This window comes from Battus philenor, unplaced genomic scaffold (genome assembly GCF_028537555.1).
Source record: "Battus philenor isolate CCGP_79_NKW_IND1 unplaced genomic scaffold, ilBatPhil1.0.hap1 SCAF_12, whole genome shotgun sequence".
NCBI classification, from domain to species: domain Eukaryota; kingdom Metazoa; phylum Arthropoda; class Insecta; order Lepidoptera; family Papilionidae; genus Battus; species Battus philenor.
The window spans coordinates 3,885,660-3,907,175 of record NW_027181674.1 but is presented as its reverse complement, the minus strand read 5'-3'; the positions used below and the strand labels follow the sequence as shown (position 1 = coordinate 3,907,175).

The window sequence follows — 21,516 nt, the reverse complement described above, 5'->3', positions numbered from 1 at the left end:
TATACCTATATATCACAATTATTTTATTTGGTATTTTAGTTTTTACATATTTAATTTATTTCTGCGAATTAATATTATCGATGAAACGTTCGATGTCGGTAAATAAACGAACAAATATTTTTACCAGATGCAAATGATAAAGACGTATGTGACGGCGCGGCGTTCGCTCGTATGTACCGCAATGTACACAGGCGTACAATCCGTTGGTTATGGCTGACGTCACGTTTTGATGAGATTGTATCATATTATAACGTATTCTCGAATTGGAATTTTTTTTTAAAACTTTTTTATTATTTTTCTGATTGAATTATTATTACTGACAAGCTGTCAAGATAGATAACTTCAACAAGATCGTGTTTATCTTGTGGATGTACGTCCAACGATGCGTTTGCCTGTACGTAGTAGCCACTCTAGAACCATAATACTAACGGCCACGTGTTATACGCTATAGAAATAAATTGATTTAGTTGAATTTAAAAAATAAATATCAGATTCATCGCTTTATTCATTTCTTTAATATCTCAAAAATAATATAAATATTAGTTATAAAAACATAAATAAATTAACTTACTTTAATATAAAAAATAAATATCAGAGTCATCACTTAACTTATTTCATTAATATTTAAAAAATAAAATAAAGCTAACTTATAAAAATATATTTCTGTGTTTGAATCATTGCCGCAATAGTGATAATGTAATTATATTTATAGTAATGCTTCATAAAACATGTTAAGTATTTGATAATATTCTCGTTTTTTCTTGGTTATGGAATTAAATGTTTGACAGCTATCTGTTTTTAATTTACTCCGTGATTTGTATGTGAAAAGAACTATGAAGAATTTACTATATTTCTCACAATTTTTACATTTTTTTCTCTACAAAAACTTTTCATATACATTAACGAAATTATAAACAAATAAACTAATCATTTCCAAGTTTTGAGCTTAGTACTATTTGGCGGTTCATTTTTATTTATATTTGACGGAGATCTAGCCTCGAATCTTTAAAAAAACATACAGCACTACATTACTGATATAATATTGGTAATTATGATAAACTTTAAAGACAAAAATTTCAGAGAGATTCGACTAAAAACGTAACAGCGTCTTCAGAAATCCTAATATTCCGGCGATTTAAGCGACTACTCTCTCTTCTTCGAGTAGCCGGTACGTTGAAACATGTACCTTCAACATTTATTTTTTAACGTTCAAGCGATTTTGTAACGCAGCCATATCATATCAACCTGTAATTACACGTATAATTCAAATATGTATCATTTAATACTTAGTCCTAGAAGTAGTATTGTATTTCAAGAAAAGAAATGTACTAAAGGTGATACAGAATAAAATTATTTAATATTGTTTTTGTGCCGTTACCTTTTATTTATGGAAAATGTGATGACGCCATCGTTCTTTTTTCAAACTCAGTGCTTTTTTATTTACTATTTTCATCATTTTGCGAAAGAAATAAAGTGCCTATATATAGAGACAAGTCACATGTGCATAAAACATTATACCCTCTCGGCTTCCCCTGTAAAGCGTCTTCGCGGACTCATAAATCTTAGCGAACGCAACGCCATCTAAGTTTGTTCTGCAGGCTATCCACAAGGGGATTAGGAGAAAGATTATTGAACATTAAAGGTTTAATATATTATCGTGTGCATATATGTGTAAATAGATTACATTGCGTAATAATTATATATATATTTTTGTTTATAAAATGGTTACTTAGTTATCTATACTAAGCACTACCGCGCCAGCTTTGAATATCTCGCACTGTCTTTATTTGGTGTTATTTCATAAAATTCTTAGTAATTAATAAAATGTCGTAGAAAATATTCTGCTTAAGTTTTATACCTGTTACAGTATAGTTTAGTTAATAGTTTGAAAATATGTATTTTTAAAAGAACTACCCTCTGCTTCACTTAAACAGAATTTCGTAAAGTTCGACCTTAGCTAGCCTTCACTAAGTAGCAAAAATATTATTACATAATTTCAAGTTTCTAAAACTCATAATTTTAGAGATAACATGATGAGTAAGTACATAGGTCGAAATCACTGATAAACAAAATGTATAATTATCGTTCGGGTATCAAAATTATACATAATCATTTTTAATTTTTTTAACAAATTTGACGATAATTTAGCTGTTAACTGACATAATTTATTAAGAAAAGATCAGAAGAAATTTTAACTACAAATTAATTACAAATTTCTAGACTTTAGAATAGAAAGGTTTTCGTCAATTTACTTAAATTTCTTTTAAACTTAATATTTGCTCAAAATTTTCAAAGACTGAAATATTTTAATAATTAAGCGATGTGCTTGTCTGCCTAAATTTATTGCTGAAGAAAATATAGTATTACTTTACAATTTAAATGTAATTTTAATTATTTGCCCCTATAGACTATATTGAGTTAAAAGTATTGGCCTTTCGTCATTGAATAGACTTTTCTAAAATAAATAATGCGTTTTATATATAAAACATGAAACACATTTGAATGCTCTATTTATATTACTTTATGCGTTTTATATCGTAAATTAAGACTTTAGTATTGAGATCATATTATCATTAGGACGCGTACGCAATGTTTTTTGTTTGATTTAATTCTAACACAGATTTGATTAATGTCAAATATTTGACAGACACAGACAGATCCTTTTACTCTTTGGTTTATAGAAAAAAAAAGAAAATGGTTTTACTATTTCATCGAAATTTTTCCATTTCTTTTCATAAGAACATTCTTCGAGTCTTAGTGAAGATATGAAAAATTTGCAGAATTGGTCATAACGTTCTCGAGTTTTGACCTTGGTACCACATTTGATGTTTCATTGATATGTATATAAGTATATAGATAAAATTGGTAAATAATATTTAATTTATATTTTATAATCAATTTAAGAGAACTTTAAAAGAACACCTATTTTTTGTTATTTATTTCACTAATAGATCTAGAAGAATAAATATACGTAATGATTTTAATGATAAACTGAAACAATTAAATTTTAAAGAACGTAATACTTACGATTGACGGATCAAGTGAAAGCTTTAATTTTACGAAGAGCTTATGCATACGTTCTGTCAACGTCGGATGTACTTTCTTCTTATAATTTTCTAATGGCGACAAATAAACGCCGCTACAAAGCATAAGAATCACTTATATTTTAATTAACTTTACTTAGTTATATTTTAAATGTTGTTATTATTCACTTTTTACACCTGAAACATTTATTATTATACTACTGAAACCGCTGTACCGCGCCTAGGGTTTGTGACCGGCGAGAGGAGGAGGGAGGGAGGGAGTAACGGCCTCTTCGTTCCGCTATTTCGTCAACGTCAACTATCACACTGTCAACGGTATCTGCGATAGCGCTTATGCTATTTTTTTCCGGCCCGTACCTCCCGACGCTTACTGGGGCTTCAATAGCACTATAATTCATTCTTTTTACTGTAAAATTACAAATTTACGATTATAAGAACAAAATTATTACAATGGATACATATGAATGGGTGCGATGAAATGTCGTAACTGGGAGAAAAGCTCCTCAGTAGGTAATATAATGTCGACCACACCACATATACAAGATACACCCTTCGTTCACATAACTCGTAACAGATGCAAATATTCAGTTGGTCTTCCCTTTGACTATCAAGGCATCGTAAATTATTCAAAACAGTAAAGTGACAATAATACATGTGCTATCCCCGCCCACCCTCCATTTCAAGTAAAACGTAAAAAGTTAAAAACAGCAGTATGTGCCGAAAAGAGCCTAAAACTTCATTACATCTAATTAATACAAAATTAAATTAGGGTTATAAAAAAAACATTTGTAGATTTATTATATTTATATACGTACTTTAAACATCCCAGAGAATATTTTTAATTAATGTACCTTACAGATGCCAAAATAGAAGTGACGTAACTTCATAAACGTACCATGAATTCAACATACGGGTGCCGGGTCTATCGCTTTCTAGGGAGAGGGGCCGAGTTTGATGATCGGGGCTGACGATCCGTGTAGTAATAGTAAGAATGCCTCCAACCAATGCATTGGCTTTCACCTTCACCGATTAGTCTCGTATACGTACAAATATATATGCTAATCTTAATATCTCCGTGAAGAAATATTTTAAAAACATTAAGAGTTTTATTTGTTCAAAGGCCTATAAACATGAATTCTAAAGTATGAAAATTACTACAGTCTCTCATAAACTTAACAGCGTAATTTAAGCCACGTGAAGAAAGAAGGAGTCTCTGGCAACGCACTCAACTCAAGGGTTGGAAGTATTTTAAAGGCGAAGATCATGTCTAAGTTTCGAGAAATAGCGGAAAAATTTTCCTACGTTTAAAATTGTTACGATTTTTTTCGTTTTTTTAAAATTAATCGAAATTTAATTAGTTTAATCAACAAGAGATATTAGTTAGTAATAATAACTATAATTCAAATCACCATTTAATTGAAAGAAAACTTGCAAAAGAAAATTATAACTGACTTAAGTAGTTACTTATTTAAGTATATATATATTCAAGATAACAATGTAACTAAATATACATATTAATAGAACTATTTCAGAAATAAAACGAACCATACAGTGATACAAGGTCGTTTAAACAATGTAATGTTTGCGGTATGCGGGGCTAAATCGGACTAGCACCGACTGCAGGCCTGCCTTACTTCTACATATAGTAGCTTCAAAAATACCACGCGTCATTCAAGTATAAATATTTCATATTCATAATAAAGCTTCAGAATAAACTAGTCTAACGAATGAATAAAGGATATTTGTGAAAGTAACAACAAAATACAATCAAGAACAGCATGTGATTGTTGTGGGATATTTTCAGACCATGCTGCATTTGAAACACTCTTAGCTTTTGGTTGAAGGACGTCATTATAAAGGAATATCAATCTGATTCTATTTTCCATCTAATTGGGCTCTTATAACGTTCTTCTCACGACGTACATAGATAATCAATATAAATTACTTTGAAAAGATAATAACGCGATTAAATAAATGTATAAATATATAGTAAACACATTCTTTCACTTTTTAAAAGTATATGTAACACGGTACGCAATGCTAAAGATATTTTATGATTGTCTTTATTATCAACGTGAAGCTATTTATAGATAGTTTGACTAGTGGAGTTATAAAATATAACATAAACCTTTTAGCTTATATAGAAAATATCGTGTTAAAATTAACAATATAAAACAAAACTACGTGGGAATTGTTATATTTAAGCCTATATGTCAAAAAATTATAAAAATAATTAAAAAAAAGATCGCTTGTTACTTGTACCACACCTAATCCGAGGTCTCATTCGTCGAGAAACGCTCACGTAGTAACGACAAGTGCTCGCCGAGGCGTATCCGTTTGACGAGGACACTTACTTTGCTTCATTTGAACGTCATTTTAATATCTATCCGCTTTATCATTTGATCTCGACTCTCGTGCCTCACTCATTTGTCAAAGAGAAAATTCATTTGATTTATCGCTTTGAGATTTTCATTTCGTTTAGTTTGTTTTACATGTTAATAAGGTAAGGTTTTAAATTCAAATTAAAGGTTAGGATTGTTTAAATACGTGAATTCATTTAGTTCAATCTATTTATTGAAAGACAAAATGTTATATGCTGAAAATTCTTAAACTAAGTTATAAATATTTGCATTTAATATTTAGATTTCATTATGTAACTATACTTAATACAAAAATTCCCAATTCTTTTACTGCTTATTCGTAATATCCAACATTTTTATGGGTTCATAAAATATTTTTTTTTCCAATAAACTCGTTTTAACTTAAAAGAAAAACTTTTAATTTAGATATCTGTATAAGTAAATGTAATTGGTGTGTCTGTATGTAACATTAAAATAACCACTTTATACTACATGCACATGAATAAGTATGCGGTATATGTACGAATTATTATTTTTTTATTTTTTCTCTGTCTGTCTGTTTGTTTCGGTTATTCTTTGTAATGGCTGAACCGATTTTGACAGGACTTATACTGGCAGGCAGCTGATGTAACAAGAAGTAACTTAGGCTACTTTTATTTTAAAAATATACTCAAACGAAAACAAAATAAATAAACTACTTTTTTGTTAAATAGTTTACATATGTATAATGATAATTTTTATATTTTATTATAGCAGTTAAATCATTGATTACGCACTTAAAAAGTTACAAAATACGGTACCAAGGGATTTGTAAAATAAAATCGTTCGTGTTTTCACTTTTGTCAACTTTCCACATAAAATAAGGCGCCCTCTAACCTAGAATCCAGTAATATTTATAGATGTAATTAAAATCCAGATTAATTCGATCCTAGCAGGTAACAAATTGGGCTCATCTGGCATTCTGCTCTACAATTAACGAGTGATCTCTATACACGATTCAAAATTAAAAGTAAATTTTATAAACAAAGAAATAATAGAACACTAGATAAAAATAAATATATTTTTTTTTATTTTAACTCTGCTTCGCAAGGTTATATAGTATAGTGGGGAAGAAGCAGGAAAAAACTAAAGGAATTGAGAAGAACTCTACTCATAAAATAATTTGAATAATAAAAAGAGAAGTTGTCTTCGCAAAGTGTTCATCATCATTTTTTTCAGCATAAGGACGTCGACGACTGGACATAGGCCTCCATACTTATATTTTAATATGCAAATTATAATAAATTTCTTTAATATCACATTTACTCTTTATAACATTTATTTAGATGGCTCATTTACATTATAGTTAGTAAAAAGTATAAAATGTAGTAAAAAGGAAACAAATTTATACCAAATAATCAAAAATGGAGGAAAATCGTTATACAATTGTCTTACTGCTAGTATACATTAGAGATGTGCGAGTCAGTAGAGGCGATAAAGGTAACTGGGCGGAACAGTACTATCGTTAACTAGTTCCCTGATATTTGTTCGTATTGGTGTTTCTACTCCGCTAGTATTAGCTCGAACGACCCTTGCACTGTTTGTTCCGTTGCGCACATTGCATTCACTCCTATAATAATATTTATTTTTTTAACCGTTTCACTGCTAAGCAATTCTTGCAATAACGCACGAAAACAACGTTACATATATTGACTTTATCAAACTTTTTCAATACTAAATAATAATAAAACAAAAAATCGAAACCGCCTTGCAAATGAAAGTTTGGAAGCAGTTTTACGTGTTGCTACAAGTAAATTTTAAATTATTATCAATTCTTTACTGTCTTTAATTACCTTTACTTCTGGCGGTCGGCCCGCCATCAGTTCATGATTTGTCCGAGTGGCCCCTAGTCTTAATAAGTGTGTGCAACCATGATGTAGAGCAATACCTTGAAGCAAATAAAGATTATGAATTTTACCACAGTTTTAACGAATAAAATATACAATCCAATTTGATCGTACTCCTACTTGACTGAGAAAGGGATGAAGAAAACATAATACAAGAATAATAAATTGATGGTACTTATATTCACAGTTTATATTTAATAACATTTAGTAAAAAGTGGTTATTTTAATATTATAAACAAACACATCAGCTTTATTTATTCGTAAAGATGTGCAAAATATTGACTTTTTATAAATAAAAGTTTCTTGTGCTTGTTCTGAGTTATTTGTTATTCAAATAGGTGGTAGACACTACTTAATTTAAAAAAAAGACGTAATTGACCGTATATTTAATTGTTTGTTTTATTTTAAAATAAATGAGTATTGAATGAGGTGACATTACCGCGTATGCTAATATGGTTCGAGATAGCCGTTTTATACATCGTGCGGGGTCTCGGTTCCGTAGCTTAGGGATTCCGAATACAAATTGGTTTAGTTATAAAACTGTGAGCTGTATGCACATTCCGTACTCCCTGGAGTCCTCTTTAGTGTAGTTTTTGCTTCTTCTCCTATTGACTTAGTCACATGGGGAATGGTGTAGTGCTTAACCAATTTTCTTAGTATTGTCGGTTGTCGGAAACGATTTGTGTAGAAATGTAAATATATGAAACTCACGCTTTTATTAAGAAATATCCGATACTACTTATAATTACTTGACGTAGATTTCTTTCTCTCGTGGTTATCTGATCGGATGTAACAAAGTTACTATTTGCCTTCGAATGTTAGCTAAACTATTGATTTTTGGATAGGGTGTACTACACATTAATTTATAATAAACGAGCTATACTAGACCAGCGTCAGAAATACGTGTACGCTTTTACAATAAAATCCAACAGACATATTATGAAAATTCTCTAAATTTTTTCAACGAATTGCTAATACAAATATTTACAAAAATCCAACAACTTTGTAAAGGATATTTAAGTGATAATACACTAGATTTGCACTAACCACTGTATTTAAGTTATTTGTAAAAGTGATCACAATATATCTAAGTTTCTTATGATCTCGTAGATCGGGAGTTTTGGTATATTCAAACCTTTTTAAGGTCCAAAATATTATCAGTAGGCCACAATTTGATTTTAGTTTATATTAAATATGGCTCTTTAATCATTCCTCCCTTGGTATACATAAGTGACAAATAATTCGTTGTGAAAAGTAATGTGGTAAAACGATGTATAAATATTTCCTTTTTAAATATAAACATAATTTTTATTTACTAAAATATAAAAATTGATTTTTTGATTAACGTTATCCTTAAGATAAACGGAGGTGTTGATAAAGAATATCATTACAATTTATTTCGTATGACATGTCGAGAGATTTTCATTCTATTTTAGTTAAATTATTATGTTTATGGTTTATGAAATATTCTTTTTGACACAAAAAAACTATTTGCTGTTTCCATTTTTCTAAAATCTTCAATCATTTTTTAAAGAGGATATATATTTAAAAAACGAATGATTTATAAATATAAATTATATTTATTGAGGTAGTGTCAGCCCAGCAGAGGTAAAAGACTCGAAACCGTGGATCGTGGGTTCGATTCCAGAGATGCAATGTTATAAATCACACTTTGGGAATAAATTGTATAGGATTGCCGTTGCTCACAAACAAGTTTTTAGAGGATGGGCAGCAGCGTTCTCTATGTACTACAATACCAGACTGCGATCGTCAACCCGCCTGCCAAGTATGCCGATTTTAGAATATACCTCTTTGCAATGTTCTTCTATGGGTTGAAACGATTTGATGTAATTCTATAATCAAACCGTTTAAAATTATTTTTAACGGTACAACTGTCTTACGTCAAATTTTGTTATCAATTTAAATTAATTATCGAACATAACTCAAAAAAATCTTTAGTGTTTTAAGTGATAGCTTGGAAAATAATTTAAATAATTACTGTGTAATCAACTTTTGTTACAGTAATCATAAAAAAGACCTGGGTTTCTTAGAACGCTTGTAGTTTTTAATTAAAGAACCTGGTTTAAATTTGGAACGCGACAGGTCATTAACTAAACTACAAGGACTATAGGAAAAAAAGTAAATAATAATAAATGTGAGTATACGTTAATTCGAATTTTGAAAATGCTTTTTATTACTAAGTTATCATTATTTGTTATTTTTGATACGATTTATTTATGTATCGCGTGTACCATACATTAATTATAGAGCTATACATTTACTTGTTTTTAGTTTTGAAACCTACAACCAATCATCTTGTATATGAGATCTACCGAAATGTAATTATGGAACAAGTAAAAAAGGAACAGGCGGGTACGGGCTGGGCAATTTATCAAAGGATCTAAAAGAGCGCCAAATTAAAGGCTTTAACGTTAATTTACCGTGACGTTAAGGGTGACATTGACCGCCCTATACCGGTGAAATAAAGCTTATTTTGCTCGGTAATTATAATTAGAAAATTATAACATGAGAGATTAACATTAACAAATGTTTGTAAAAATCCTAGAGTACAAAATTTTCATACACTGTTTATAATTTTTTAATGTATTTGCGTACTTTTAAAAAAGAAGTATAATAATAAAATTATCTATTTATTACATAATTCCATTAAATTAATATACTGAATTTTATTGAAAAAATGTCACATCAATATTTAACAGAATAAGTTAATACATGCCTTTGACGATTTATTTGTGATTAAACTTATATACCAAAACTTTTGTTAAACCATCCTTACAAATTTATAAATTATATATCGTTTTTATAAAAAAAAAATCTCTTCAATATATAACAGTACAAATTTTTAACTATGTCGTGTATTGATATTTAAAACTATAATTATGTGTTATTTAGTAAGGGGTGTAATTAAAAACATATATTTTTATAACAAAACTTTTATTAAAAAATCCTTACAAATTAATATAAAGAATTAAAAAACATAACAAAACCCGTACAAAAATGATAACAGATGTATGTAAATGTAAGCACTTGTTGCCTATGAGTCGATATCAACGGGCCGGCTAGACGATCAGCTGTTGACCGCAACCAATGCGGCCGTGAAATACACAATCAAGAGTTTATAAAGAATTAGAAAAAGCGCTGTTGACAATAGTCGACCGCAATAGTTGACAATAGTAAAAGTTAGTGGTTTCTGCAAGTCATGATCAATGTAGAAAGTTTCAAAACATGTCGGTCAAGTGTCGATATCGAAAATAGGCGATTAATGTATGTGCTTTCGACTTAATGAGATTGTAATGATATATCACAGCATGTATTGGCAGTATTTAATGCTTCCCGTGATGGAAGCCCCAGTCTTTGTGGTCGTGATGACCGCCCTTCTTGCCATGATCATGATGGTGATGATGATGCTCCTCATGACCGTGGTGACCCTTGTGACCGTGGTGGTCCTCATCGTAGTGATGCTTGTCATGATGGCCGTGCTTGCCGTGGTGATGCTCGTGATGACCATGTTCGTGGTGTCCTCCCTTCTTGTGATCACCTCCATGTTTCTCGTGGTGTCCGTGATGATGTCCGTGTTTGTGGTGTTTGCCTTCATGGTGATGGTCATCGTAGAAGTGGTGATCCTTGTGGAAGGCGTCCTTATGGTATTTCTTGTGGTAGCCATCGGTTTTCTCTCCCTTATCGTGATGCTTGTGGTGGCCGTGTTTACCTCCCTTGTGGTGGTGACCATGCTCATGGTGGTGTCCATGATGATCGTGCTCATCCCAGTGCTTTTTGTGGCCGCCGCCATGTTCGTGGTGATGGCCTTCGTGATGGTGCTTGCCATGGTCTCCGTGTTCGCCTTTGTGATGGTGGTGGTGTCCTTTGTGGCCCTTGTGTCCCTTCTCTCCGTGCTCGTGGTGATGGTGAGCGTGGTGTTCCTTGCCACCGCCTTCTTCGTGGTGGCTGGACTTGCCGCTTGCGGCTGCGACAAGGTCCTTCTCCTGCTCGCCGAGTTCCTTGGCGTATACTGCCACGAGGCAGAGGAGCCCGATGGCTACAATGCACTTCATTTTCGGTTGTTGTTGTTGTTCTGTACTATCTGGAGTGCTTCAGGTGTCTTTTATACTCGATCAGTTTCAGATGAGGAAAGCGTGCTGCAACCCGCGCGCAACACTTCAGGGACGCTGTCGGCCGCTCAACCGCTGGAGCGTTACACATTTCCAATTGCCGTTTGTTGTTCACGATCAATACCAAATTTAAATCACTGACGTAGAAATAAGCAACATAGCCCATCGAGATACAAATTTTAATTATCTTATTACAAGCTGATGATGTAATACAAATGTAGTAGTCTTGATTTATAATAGGTTCAATAAAACTGCCATAGATCCGGTTAGCCTTATTCCACAAAATTGCAACAGTTGGCGCATATCAATATTATCAGAAAAAATAGTTCTTTAAAATGTGTTTTCTTTTAATAAGTTGATAATACTTAATTATCCCTTATTATAATATATATATATATATATATATATATATATATATATATATGTATGTAATATTTGACATATTGTATGCGTTTGTTTCAATATTAGCATCTAGATAATTGTCAAGAATAAGTACGAATAGGTTATAATTAATAGGGGTATCTTTCGTACATATTCTGATTATAAATATCATTCAACGCTAAAAGAAAGTTTACATCTATTTTTATTCATTAAAGTCCATCTAGTGGTTGTTTAATAGAAATAATGGCTTGCGATTAAACATTATATGTGATTTTTATAATATGTAATGACTTGTGATGTACGGTTAAAAGTAAAGAAGTAAAATAAAATAAATAAACTTTCCAATTTTAACATTTTGAAATTTAATGATTGAGATTTTCCCATATCATTAGAGACTTACAAATAAAACTTTCCAAAGTTTTAAAAACGTACAAATCTATTGGGTAATCGTTCAACAAAGAGCCTCACGTTTCAACCACGGTCAATCGAATACGGTTAAAGTGCATTCAACTTGAATTAACACCATTGCTATTTTCCCGCCAAATGCTAACGGTTTTACTAATTTTAGCTTTTATAACATAGCTTCTGTTTTGTTGTGCGAATTAACAGCTTTGTGCTAATGTTAAAGTTAGTTTTACAACTAGATACATAAAATGAATGTTTATGATATTTTTTGTATGATAAACAACATTGCTACATTTTTTCTAAATACTGATTTAATTTTTTGCAATTTCGTTTAACGAAAAATGAAAAAAGTTCATTTCTTGCTCCCTTAGCTCCTTTTTATTATTACGCTAATTTTATATAGTTATGGATTGACAAGGAAAATAAAAAAAAAATTACAGTAAAAATACTAGTGATTGCAATCTAAATATCAGGCAATCATAATATGTAAGTTAAAAATTTTAACACAATAAAAAGAACCGGCAGTGGATCGGTGACAAATATAAATATATATATATATATATATATATACATATATATATATTTATATATATACATATATATATACATATATATATATTTATATATATACATATATATTTATATATATACATATATATATATATATATGTATGTATATATATAATATATGTCGCGGAAAATCGTTGAATGCGGTCATCGTGGCGTATCATTGAAATACATAAATAATAAATATATCGAATACACATAAACTTGCTTTTACAGTTGTCCAGATTATCATATCTTTTCAAGATAACGAGTACAAACGCAGTGCTGCAAATAAAGTTGATAAAAACCCTGCAATAATTTATCTACCATTATCGAATATATATAGATATCGCTAATATCAGGATTACTTCAGAATTGTGTATCAGATACGTATGCCCATCTCTATATTTTAAAAAGAACAGTATTGACTTCCTAATATAAAGAACGTTAAATGAAAAGAAAATTATAAATTAATTTTGTCATTAAAAAAGAATTTGTGTATATTCCATCATCCTTTTACTTTGATATATTTTATTATCTTCATATGACAGTTTTAACCGCCATTTTGTTCGAGTTATGTTTACACAAAAAGCGGAGTGCGCTGAATGTACATATTTGATATAATATATTAAAATGTTGACTAGATGAATTCGTTTTACAAGCCACTGAACACATTAAATTTATTATCCGTTTACTAATGCTAGGAATAAAAGGTTACTGCGACTGATGGCGAAAAAATAACTACAATTGAGATAGAGAGAAACAGAAAATATGTAGAGAGAAAGAAAGAAAGAGAGAGGTAGGGAGAAAGAGGGAGAGAGAGAGAGAGAGGAATAGATTAAAGAAAACGGATGGTCTGTGAACACAATAGATATATCACTATGAAACCCAGCATAAGTGAATATATATTCTTAAAGAGTATTGCAATTTATTCAATTGTTGTTTTAAAGAGTAAATAAAGTATTTAATCACAATTGTCTAGTTATCGTAACGGATTTCTTATATTGTACCGTTGTTGTATTATTATTCATTAATTTCATTTTGCCTATCATTAATCTTATACTGCCTATTCGTAGATGTACAAAAGTAAGCGACATAGCCCAGCGGGTTGGCATATTGAAGCGGATGTGGCCAGGCCACTAGGCTGCTAGGCTGCTAGAGTGGAGACCACGGGCTATCAAGCGCAGCGAATGACACAAAAGTTGACAGACGACCTTGTCAAGGTCATCGGAAGACGCTGAATGCGGGCCTATATCCAGCAGTGGATGTCATACGGTTGAATAGATCATCTATCATAATCAGATGATTAAACAAGTTTATGTATTTGCCACGTTGTCAACAATGTACTGACATGGTGGCAAACACAATCGCAAATTTAAAATTGATATTGTCGAACTAATCGTACATTGGCCTCGTTTCACTGTGAACTAGTGTCTTATATCGATATACGAAAATTCCTTTCAACAATACGATGACATATTTATGAGTATATAATAAAAGAAAAAAAGATTTATTTTTTCGTAGCAGGTCAGTATTTATCGTTCTCAAAATTATTTATTTATATCAAATTTAATCATTAAATGAAGTAATTACTCTGAAATATGTTCCATTAATTTATTTTTATTTTAGCATGCTACACGTTAATAACTTCTAGCTGTACAAACTCTATCGGGACGGGTATACTACATATATTAAAACGCTGTTTTTAAAATTATAGTGATTTGTGAGAATGTTTCTCTTTTTATTTTTAGAAATACTTATTTTATCTTCTCTCTTATATCAATCTCGTTCTATCCTTCGCTGTTATATATCATGATTCCTTCTTTCTAAGTCTTCTACGGAGTTTGTTCTTGTTGCGGGTTACACTCCATGATGGTCTTATCGACCCTGGTCTCGGACTATCTTTACAATCGGCCTGCCCACCTCACCCTTTGCTACATGCAGAATCTGTCAATAGTTTTGTTGTGTATCAAATCATTCAACTAGTGATTTATGCTTACACTATGCTTTCGTACAAGCTAATTTTTAATCTCCTTTCTAATGTAATAATCTCATTGATGAAAACATAAATGGCAAGAGAAATAAAACATCTTTTCGGCCCGTAGACTCTCGCTGTAAGGAATAGACCTACCCCAAATAAACCTATGGGAAGATGTACCATAATCGCCACGCTTGGCAGGCGGGTTGCTGATCGTAGTGAAGTATTGTAGACGCTGCTGCGCGATCCTAGATAATGAATCGAAACCGTGACATAGGAATAAAGCAGTGATTCGCAAAATGGTCTATATCGACCCCTAGGGGTCTATGACAACCTGCAAGGGGTCTACGACAGCGAAAAAAGTTTGTGGGTCCATAAAATGAAAATAGCGGTCCACGATAGTGCTATTTATTTCTTAGTAATTTATTATGAAAGCATCAAGTTCATCCTTCTCACTAAAAATATTGACTTATTGCTTATGTTATTTTATTAATAGTTTATTTTATATTTATTTAATGTTACGTATATTTTACATAACAGATACAAATTTTTTTTGAGTAGTTTTAATTTAAATTTAATTAATAAATGTATAAATTAACACGTGTTTTTACTTTAAGTTTTTAACACTTAACCTCACTACAGTAAGAAATTTACAGGAAATCAATATCAGGTAAGTAGGGGGTCTACCCTACACGGAAAAACATGGCAAGGGGTCTATGACACAAAAAAGTTTGGGGAACTCTGGAATAAAGTCTCAGTCTTCTATCACTGCTCTACTATCAATAGAAATTATTAACAGCGTATTGATACTATAACAAATACTTTTGATCGCTGAAACCAATTGATAATGCTCAAAGTAACAAGTCAACTCGTTAACAGAATAAAAACTAAAATTTGACCAAGTAAAAAGTTCATACTGTCAGAAATATTCATATCGCATGTACACAGGCATCATGCGGTGTTGGATAAAAAAATATTTATTTCCACGTCCATTTCAATTTCACTGAGCGCTGAATAAAAAGAACAATCTGAAAATTTAATCAGAACAACAATAGGGATTGCCCTCGCACAATTCCTGCCGGGCGTACTTATTCTTGACTTGAATTGTGTTCCTGGAATCGATGGTTGCTCTGTAATATACAATCTATTTAATCTTTATCTGTTTCTCTTTCTCTCCTATGCAATTATTAATCCCACAGGATGGTGAGGTTTTCTTTTCTTGTCTTTTACTTACATTACAATCCATCCGTCGCATTTTTAAAACGCTTTATTTTATTTAAAAGATTTTTTTTGTTACACAAATAGATCTTCGTTCAGTCAACAAGATATTTCTTTATATTTACCAGCAAACTTTTATCTTAACATTAAAAACTCTAGCGTTAATAAGTATAATATATATATGTTCTGACAATTAGAGAAAAATGGCTTAGTAATTAGCTGTTTAATACTATTCAAGCATTAAAAATAAATGTTGTTATTTACCTTTTTCTAGGCTTTAAAAAATTAATAATTTGTCTCGGCAATTGTGTACAGTATCTTAGAATTCTCTCAAATAAAATTCGTCTTCTTCTCGACCTATAAAAGTGCACTTCAAGGCGTAGGCCTCGTCCAACGGTTTCCGTCAAAATCAGTCTTGAACTGTCCTTCCTTGACAGTACTCCTGGTCGCCACTCGAAAACCTCTCTGAATTATTATATATCATTAGTTTATTACGCAAAAACTTGTGAAAAATTTCTCTTACAGTATAAAGGATTCTTTTAAATCTTGCAAATGAATTTCTCGAACACTTTATTTTTTTATTTAATTTATTTCATCCATTATAGTTAAAATAAAGAGTTTGATTTGCTTACTGTATTATTTGGTTGTTTGGTCTTCCCAGAACGTTTTGAAACCTCGTAGCTTTAATTTAAAGGATGCTATTATAGGGGAAATCAATCTGATTCTATTTTGTATCAAATTGGCCTCTACTTGCATTCTTCTTATAACTTAGTTGTATAATAGGAATATATATATACATTGATTAACACATAAATGTTTGTCTCTATAGGAACATTTAACACTTAAGAATAAATAATGATAATTGTATGTTTCTTGGAAAGTGGAAAAGGCATGACTCAAATGACAAAGTAAATTAAGTGTTGGATCAATAGAGCAGTTATCAGATTCCGGTAGAGCCAAGTGTCATTAGAAAAGTCCTTGTTACATACTCGTCAAGTATGTGTATAAAAGGATTGATTTCTATAATGCAATTACAGCGACTTGTGTCTATGACGGTAGAAGAGCACTTATAATCTTCAAGGCCGAATAAAAATAAAAAAAAAATATTTATCTTTATTAACTAATGTTGTTTGCCCGGTAAATACTGATTCATTAGATTGTGACCATGATTATGAAAGTCAAAAAAAAGTTACATACATATTTATATGTATATATAAGTATATTTATATATATACATATCCACCAATACATACATACATATATATATATATATATATATTTATATATATATATTTATATATATCCTTTCTTGCCGCGAAATGTCAGCAAGGAGGTCAATGACTCAAAATCCTACAGTATAAATTTTTTATAGCATATGATTAAATATTACTTAGAAGGGATTTTATGAAATAACACTATTAAAAACCGCGCGGGCCACACGAAGCGAGCGAGGGTTGTGATATATAATGCTATGTTACATGTATAGTTTTTACTATATTTTAAATTACATAACAATTCATAACATCAAACATTCGGTACAACCAAAGTTTAAGTAAAGATGTCTCTGGTCGTATTCCGTTTCGAACAAGGCGATATTTCTTTTATTTATGCGTGTCACATATCGTACAGTAAAATTTTTGTAATTTATTAATAAACTTTTTTCAGATTCAGGATCTCTAGCGGAAACTTATTGCAGACACTAGGCACAAAAGAAAAATATATTTAAATATTTACAACAGTGTTCACATTTTTTAACTAAACTGTTCTCCTATCATAAAAGATACTTTGTTTGTTCATCTGCAGGCACTTTTTTGGATCATACTTTATATACAGGGTTATTGGTAGGTGTTAAACTTCAAAACAGAATATTAGTATATATACAAAAAAAGAAATCAGATATAACGCGTTTACTAGATAGTAAACAATAAACTATTTTATTTTTTGTTGACAGATGTCAAAAACAGACTAAAAAAATTAATGTAGTCAGTATTTCAGAGTAATTATTATTCACATAATGATCTTTATACCGAATGATTGGAAATTGGTGTAAAAACTCTAATTTTTTTTGCTGTGAAATGATCTATGTGTAAAGTTTTTTTACCGAATTTTAATGAACCTTTACCATTTATACCATACGTTTTCTATGGTTTATATTATATGTTCTAAGTTACGATATATAATAAGACAAAGTTGTCGCACGAAATGGTTTTACTGTTAAATATTTGGTCACATTATAAGTCATACTATATTTCCTATAACCTATTTAATAATTTTAAGACATTGTGACAGCCTTAAAACAAATAATGGAAAGGTAAAAACAAATTATTTCAAAAGTTTTATAGCAAATTTTCTTTTTCAATACATCTCTGAGATCGTCTTTACATTATTTGTTTTGATAAAAATATGTTTGTGTAAATTAACGGGTGAAAGGTATTTATTGTTCATACTCGCAGTGTTGATATAAAAACAATATAAAAACTTATCGAATGAAAGCCGACGATTTGTTAATCTATTAATCAGACCATCGACACTTAAGTTATCAAATGGTTTAATACGAGGCCGTTTGTTTATCGACTTGTAATGACTTAAATGACGTAATATATACAAGCATTTAGTAAGACATTTTGTACGATGAGAGACTATATAACTTTCTATTGACATAATGAACTCGAGTCTTCGGACGACCTTATTAAGATCTTCAAGTGATGCATTATGCCGCTTTCAACAGTTCTTATTCGGAAACTATGGGGGAGACCTATGCCCAGAAATGGACGTACTACGATGGAAATGTTGGTCATGGTTATTAAAGAAATCCTACTAAAATGTTCAACAGGCATCTTTTTCACCGAATAATTAACATTCTTTATTATTTGTTTTTCCTTTCTAGTTACTAACCTACCTTCATATATCATTCTGACTCAATCGTTGTATGTAACAAAACACTTATTTTTGATGGCATATCGCAACCTGTAGTTGATTTATCAGCGTGCTTTGAAAGTGACTGGGAAGTAATTAAATAATTAAAATCATTTTAATTAAAGGAAAAAATCTTTATTAAAGATACATAATCATAAAAAAACATTCGAAATACAAATAACTTGTTCTTTAAAAGTAAGACAAAATTAATGCATGTAAAATGTTATAAAAAATTTATTTATTTTTTTGCCTTATTGTAAACATACGGTTAAAATAAGGTATATAAAATAGAATTAATAATTGTCATTAAAATTAAATTTTAACTGTACCAAATACTTAATATTTACTTGAGCTACATCGTAAACAATGTGTTCATTAAAAAGAAGTTTGCCTCGACAGTTGTTTCTCATTGGGACGCCTAGAGGAACTACGACGCCGTCGTCTAAAGTAATGTTTTGTGTAGGATCTGGCTGAGTGCATCCAACACCCCAAACGGAGTGTATGTTATTAGGAAGCTTTGTAATATATTGCGCTTCATAACATTCCAATACATTACCAAGAGCAACTTCACATAAAAGGACAAGACCGATTGGATTATTTTTATTCACTAAGCAATATCTAATCGATTTAGATATCATATCAGCGAAATAGATTCCTTTACCAAACATGTAACCTGTAACTGGCGCTTCTGGAGGTGCTATACGAAGACCTTGAGAAAGAATCCCAGCGAGGTTTGTAACTCGAGATCCATGCCAAAGCAAACGTCTGTTATGAAGATTTTTAAATTTGCTGTAACGGTCTATTTCACCAAAACGACAAACTTCAAAAATTTCTTCAATTTCATAATTATAACTGTCGTTATTTGTATTCTGTATGTAATTTGCAATAAGATCATAACTATGTGTGCCTTTATCTAATGGCTTAATATCAGTATTAAGTTTTTGATAAAACGATTCAATAGGACTTAAAAATTCATCTATTGGCGAATCCAGTAGGTTGTATACAATCTCGATGTCCAGAAGGCTGTCTAGCATTTTTATTTTCTTGATAATCAATTCTCTGCTGTCGAGTAATGGAGGGTTTTTTATTCCAAAATTGTGCGGCACTATTGTATAGAATTTGTTAGAAGCATCTTTTATTTGATCTTTGTTACATACATTTTTGTCAAAGTCTTCGAGAAGCCGCGAAAGAATCTCATATCCGAATTTAATTTGTTCTTTAGACAGTTTTCCCAAAGGCATTTTTTCTAAATCAAGTTCATACTGCAAGAGACAATTCTTTATCACCTCAGTGTCAAATATTTTAACGATAAGTTGTTGCACTGATTGAGGAAGATTAGAGTTACTTTCTATGTTAATTTTAGAAATTCTAATATCTTCATAATTAATATCAAGTGGAACATATGCTTTTGGCATTTTAACAAAATGATGCCCAGAAAAAGATCCATATTTAGTTTTCTTCATGTAAATGCTTTTGAATTGAATCATGGCCTCGGTAATTGATGGAAATGTTTCAAGCATTTTACCACCAACTGAAGTTCCGGTTCGTCCCCACGAACGAAACACCCAATACGTATCTTGATTATCAGCTTCTAATAGTTGCAGTTTGTAGAAAGAATTTCTGTTATCGTCTATATCAGCTTTACTTAAAATAACTGAATAGTATTTGTTTTGTTCTTTATAGACATGTGATATGTTTCCTAGACCCGATCCAGGATCGACATTCATCCCGTCTTTGATTTTGGTAATTTCAGTTCCTTTATTTTTAAATAAAGATTCATCATTTGAATTATTTTTTGAAATCCTGTTAAATGGATCGGAACCCCAGCTTGCAATATTTTTTTCTTTTATTAGATTAATAGAATCTGTTAAGGATCCATTAGTAGCATCAATGAAATCAAAAAAATTCTCCTCTATTACCTCAATATCTTTAAACATTGCTTCTTTTAAAATATTTGACATATTTATTAACTCTTTTTTGGTTGTTACTATTGCAGCGGTTGTATCCAAAAGATCGCTTATGACAAGTCCTCCTAATTTGTTAATTCGTTTTTTCAGTTCTTCTGGCATTGTAAATTCCCCATGTAAATAAAATTGTAAATTCTTTAAAGGGAAATTTTCTTTATTCACTGTTTCATTATTCATAACACCCCAAACCTTTTTAAGAGTTGCATCATTATAAAAATAACGCTGCATAAATGTACCATGATAATTTTCGAATATTGGAAAATTGCGTAAATCAGAAGGAATTTTTAATGCGATTTTTACGGGAGTTTTAGTTTTGAAATTGCAGCGAGACCATGCACTGTAATCACCGCAGCACTTATAATATAAGTAATCGGGTACAAATCGTACTTGTTTGCATTTAGGACAAAATGTAGGTACACCAAAAGTCATATAATCAGCTATTTGATCTATACAGTTATCCCGATTTTGGGGAATTTCTATAAAATTTTCGTCAGCTAGTAACTTAAGATTCTTTCTAGTTAAGATGCTCAAACCGTTTCGGTAGTAATCAAACAATTTCGATTCTTCTTCGGTTGCTTTCATATAATTTTCAGCTTCTTCAATGTATGTTTCATAGCTGGTAGAGTTTTTTAAAGATTTTATTTTTTCCTTAATTACAGTTTGATCAGTATCGAAAAGTTTTATA

The 21,516-nt window shown here is 30.8% G+C and overlaps 2 protein-coding genes across 2 annotated transcripts; both read right to left on the bottom strand.

Moving 5' to 3' along the window:
• Positions 1-10,634: 10,634 nt before the first annotated feature.
• Positions 10,635-11,363, bottom strand: LOC137933043 (spore coat protein YeeK-like). The gene has a single exon (XM_068776777.1). It carries the CDS (start codon positions 11,361-11,363, stop codon positions 10,635-10,637), a length of 729 nt encoding a protein of 242 aa, XP_068632878.1.
• A 4,957-nt stretch (positions 11,364-16,320) lies between these two features.
• LOC137932820 (poly [ADP-ribose] polymerase-like) lies at positions 16,321-20,933 on the bottom strand. The gene is made up of 2 exons (XM_068776496.1): positions 19,212-20,933; positions 16,321-16,413 (listed from the first exon to the last, which is right to left on the bottom strand). The coding sequence occupies exons 1-2, from the start codon at positions 20,931-20,933 to the stop codon at positions 16,321-16,323; spliced, it is 1,815 nt and encodes a 604-aa protein (XP_068632597.1).
• Between the last annotated feature and the right edge of the window lie 583 nt (positions 20,934-21,516).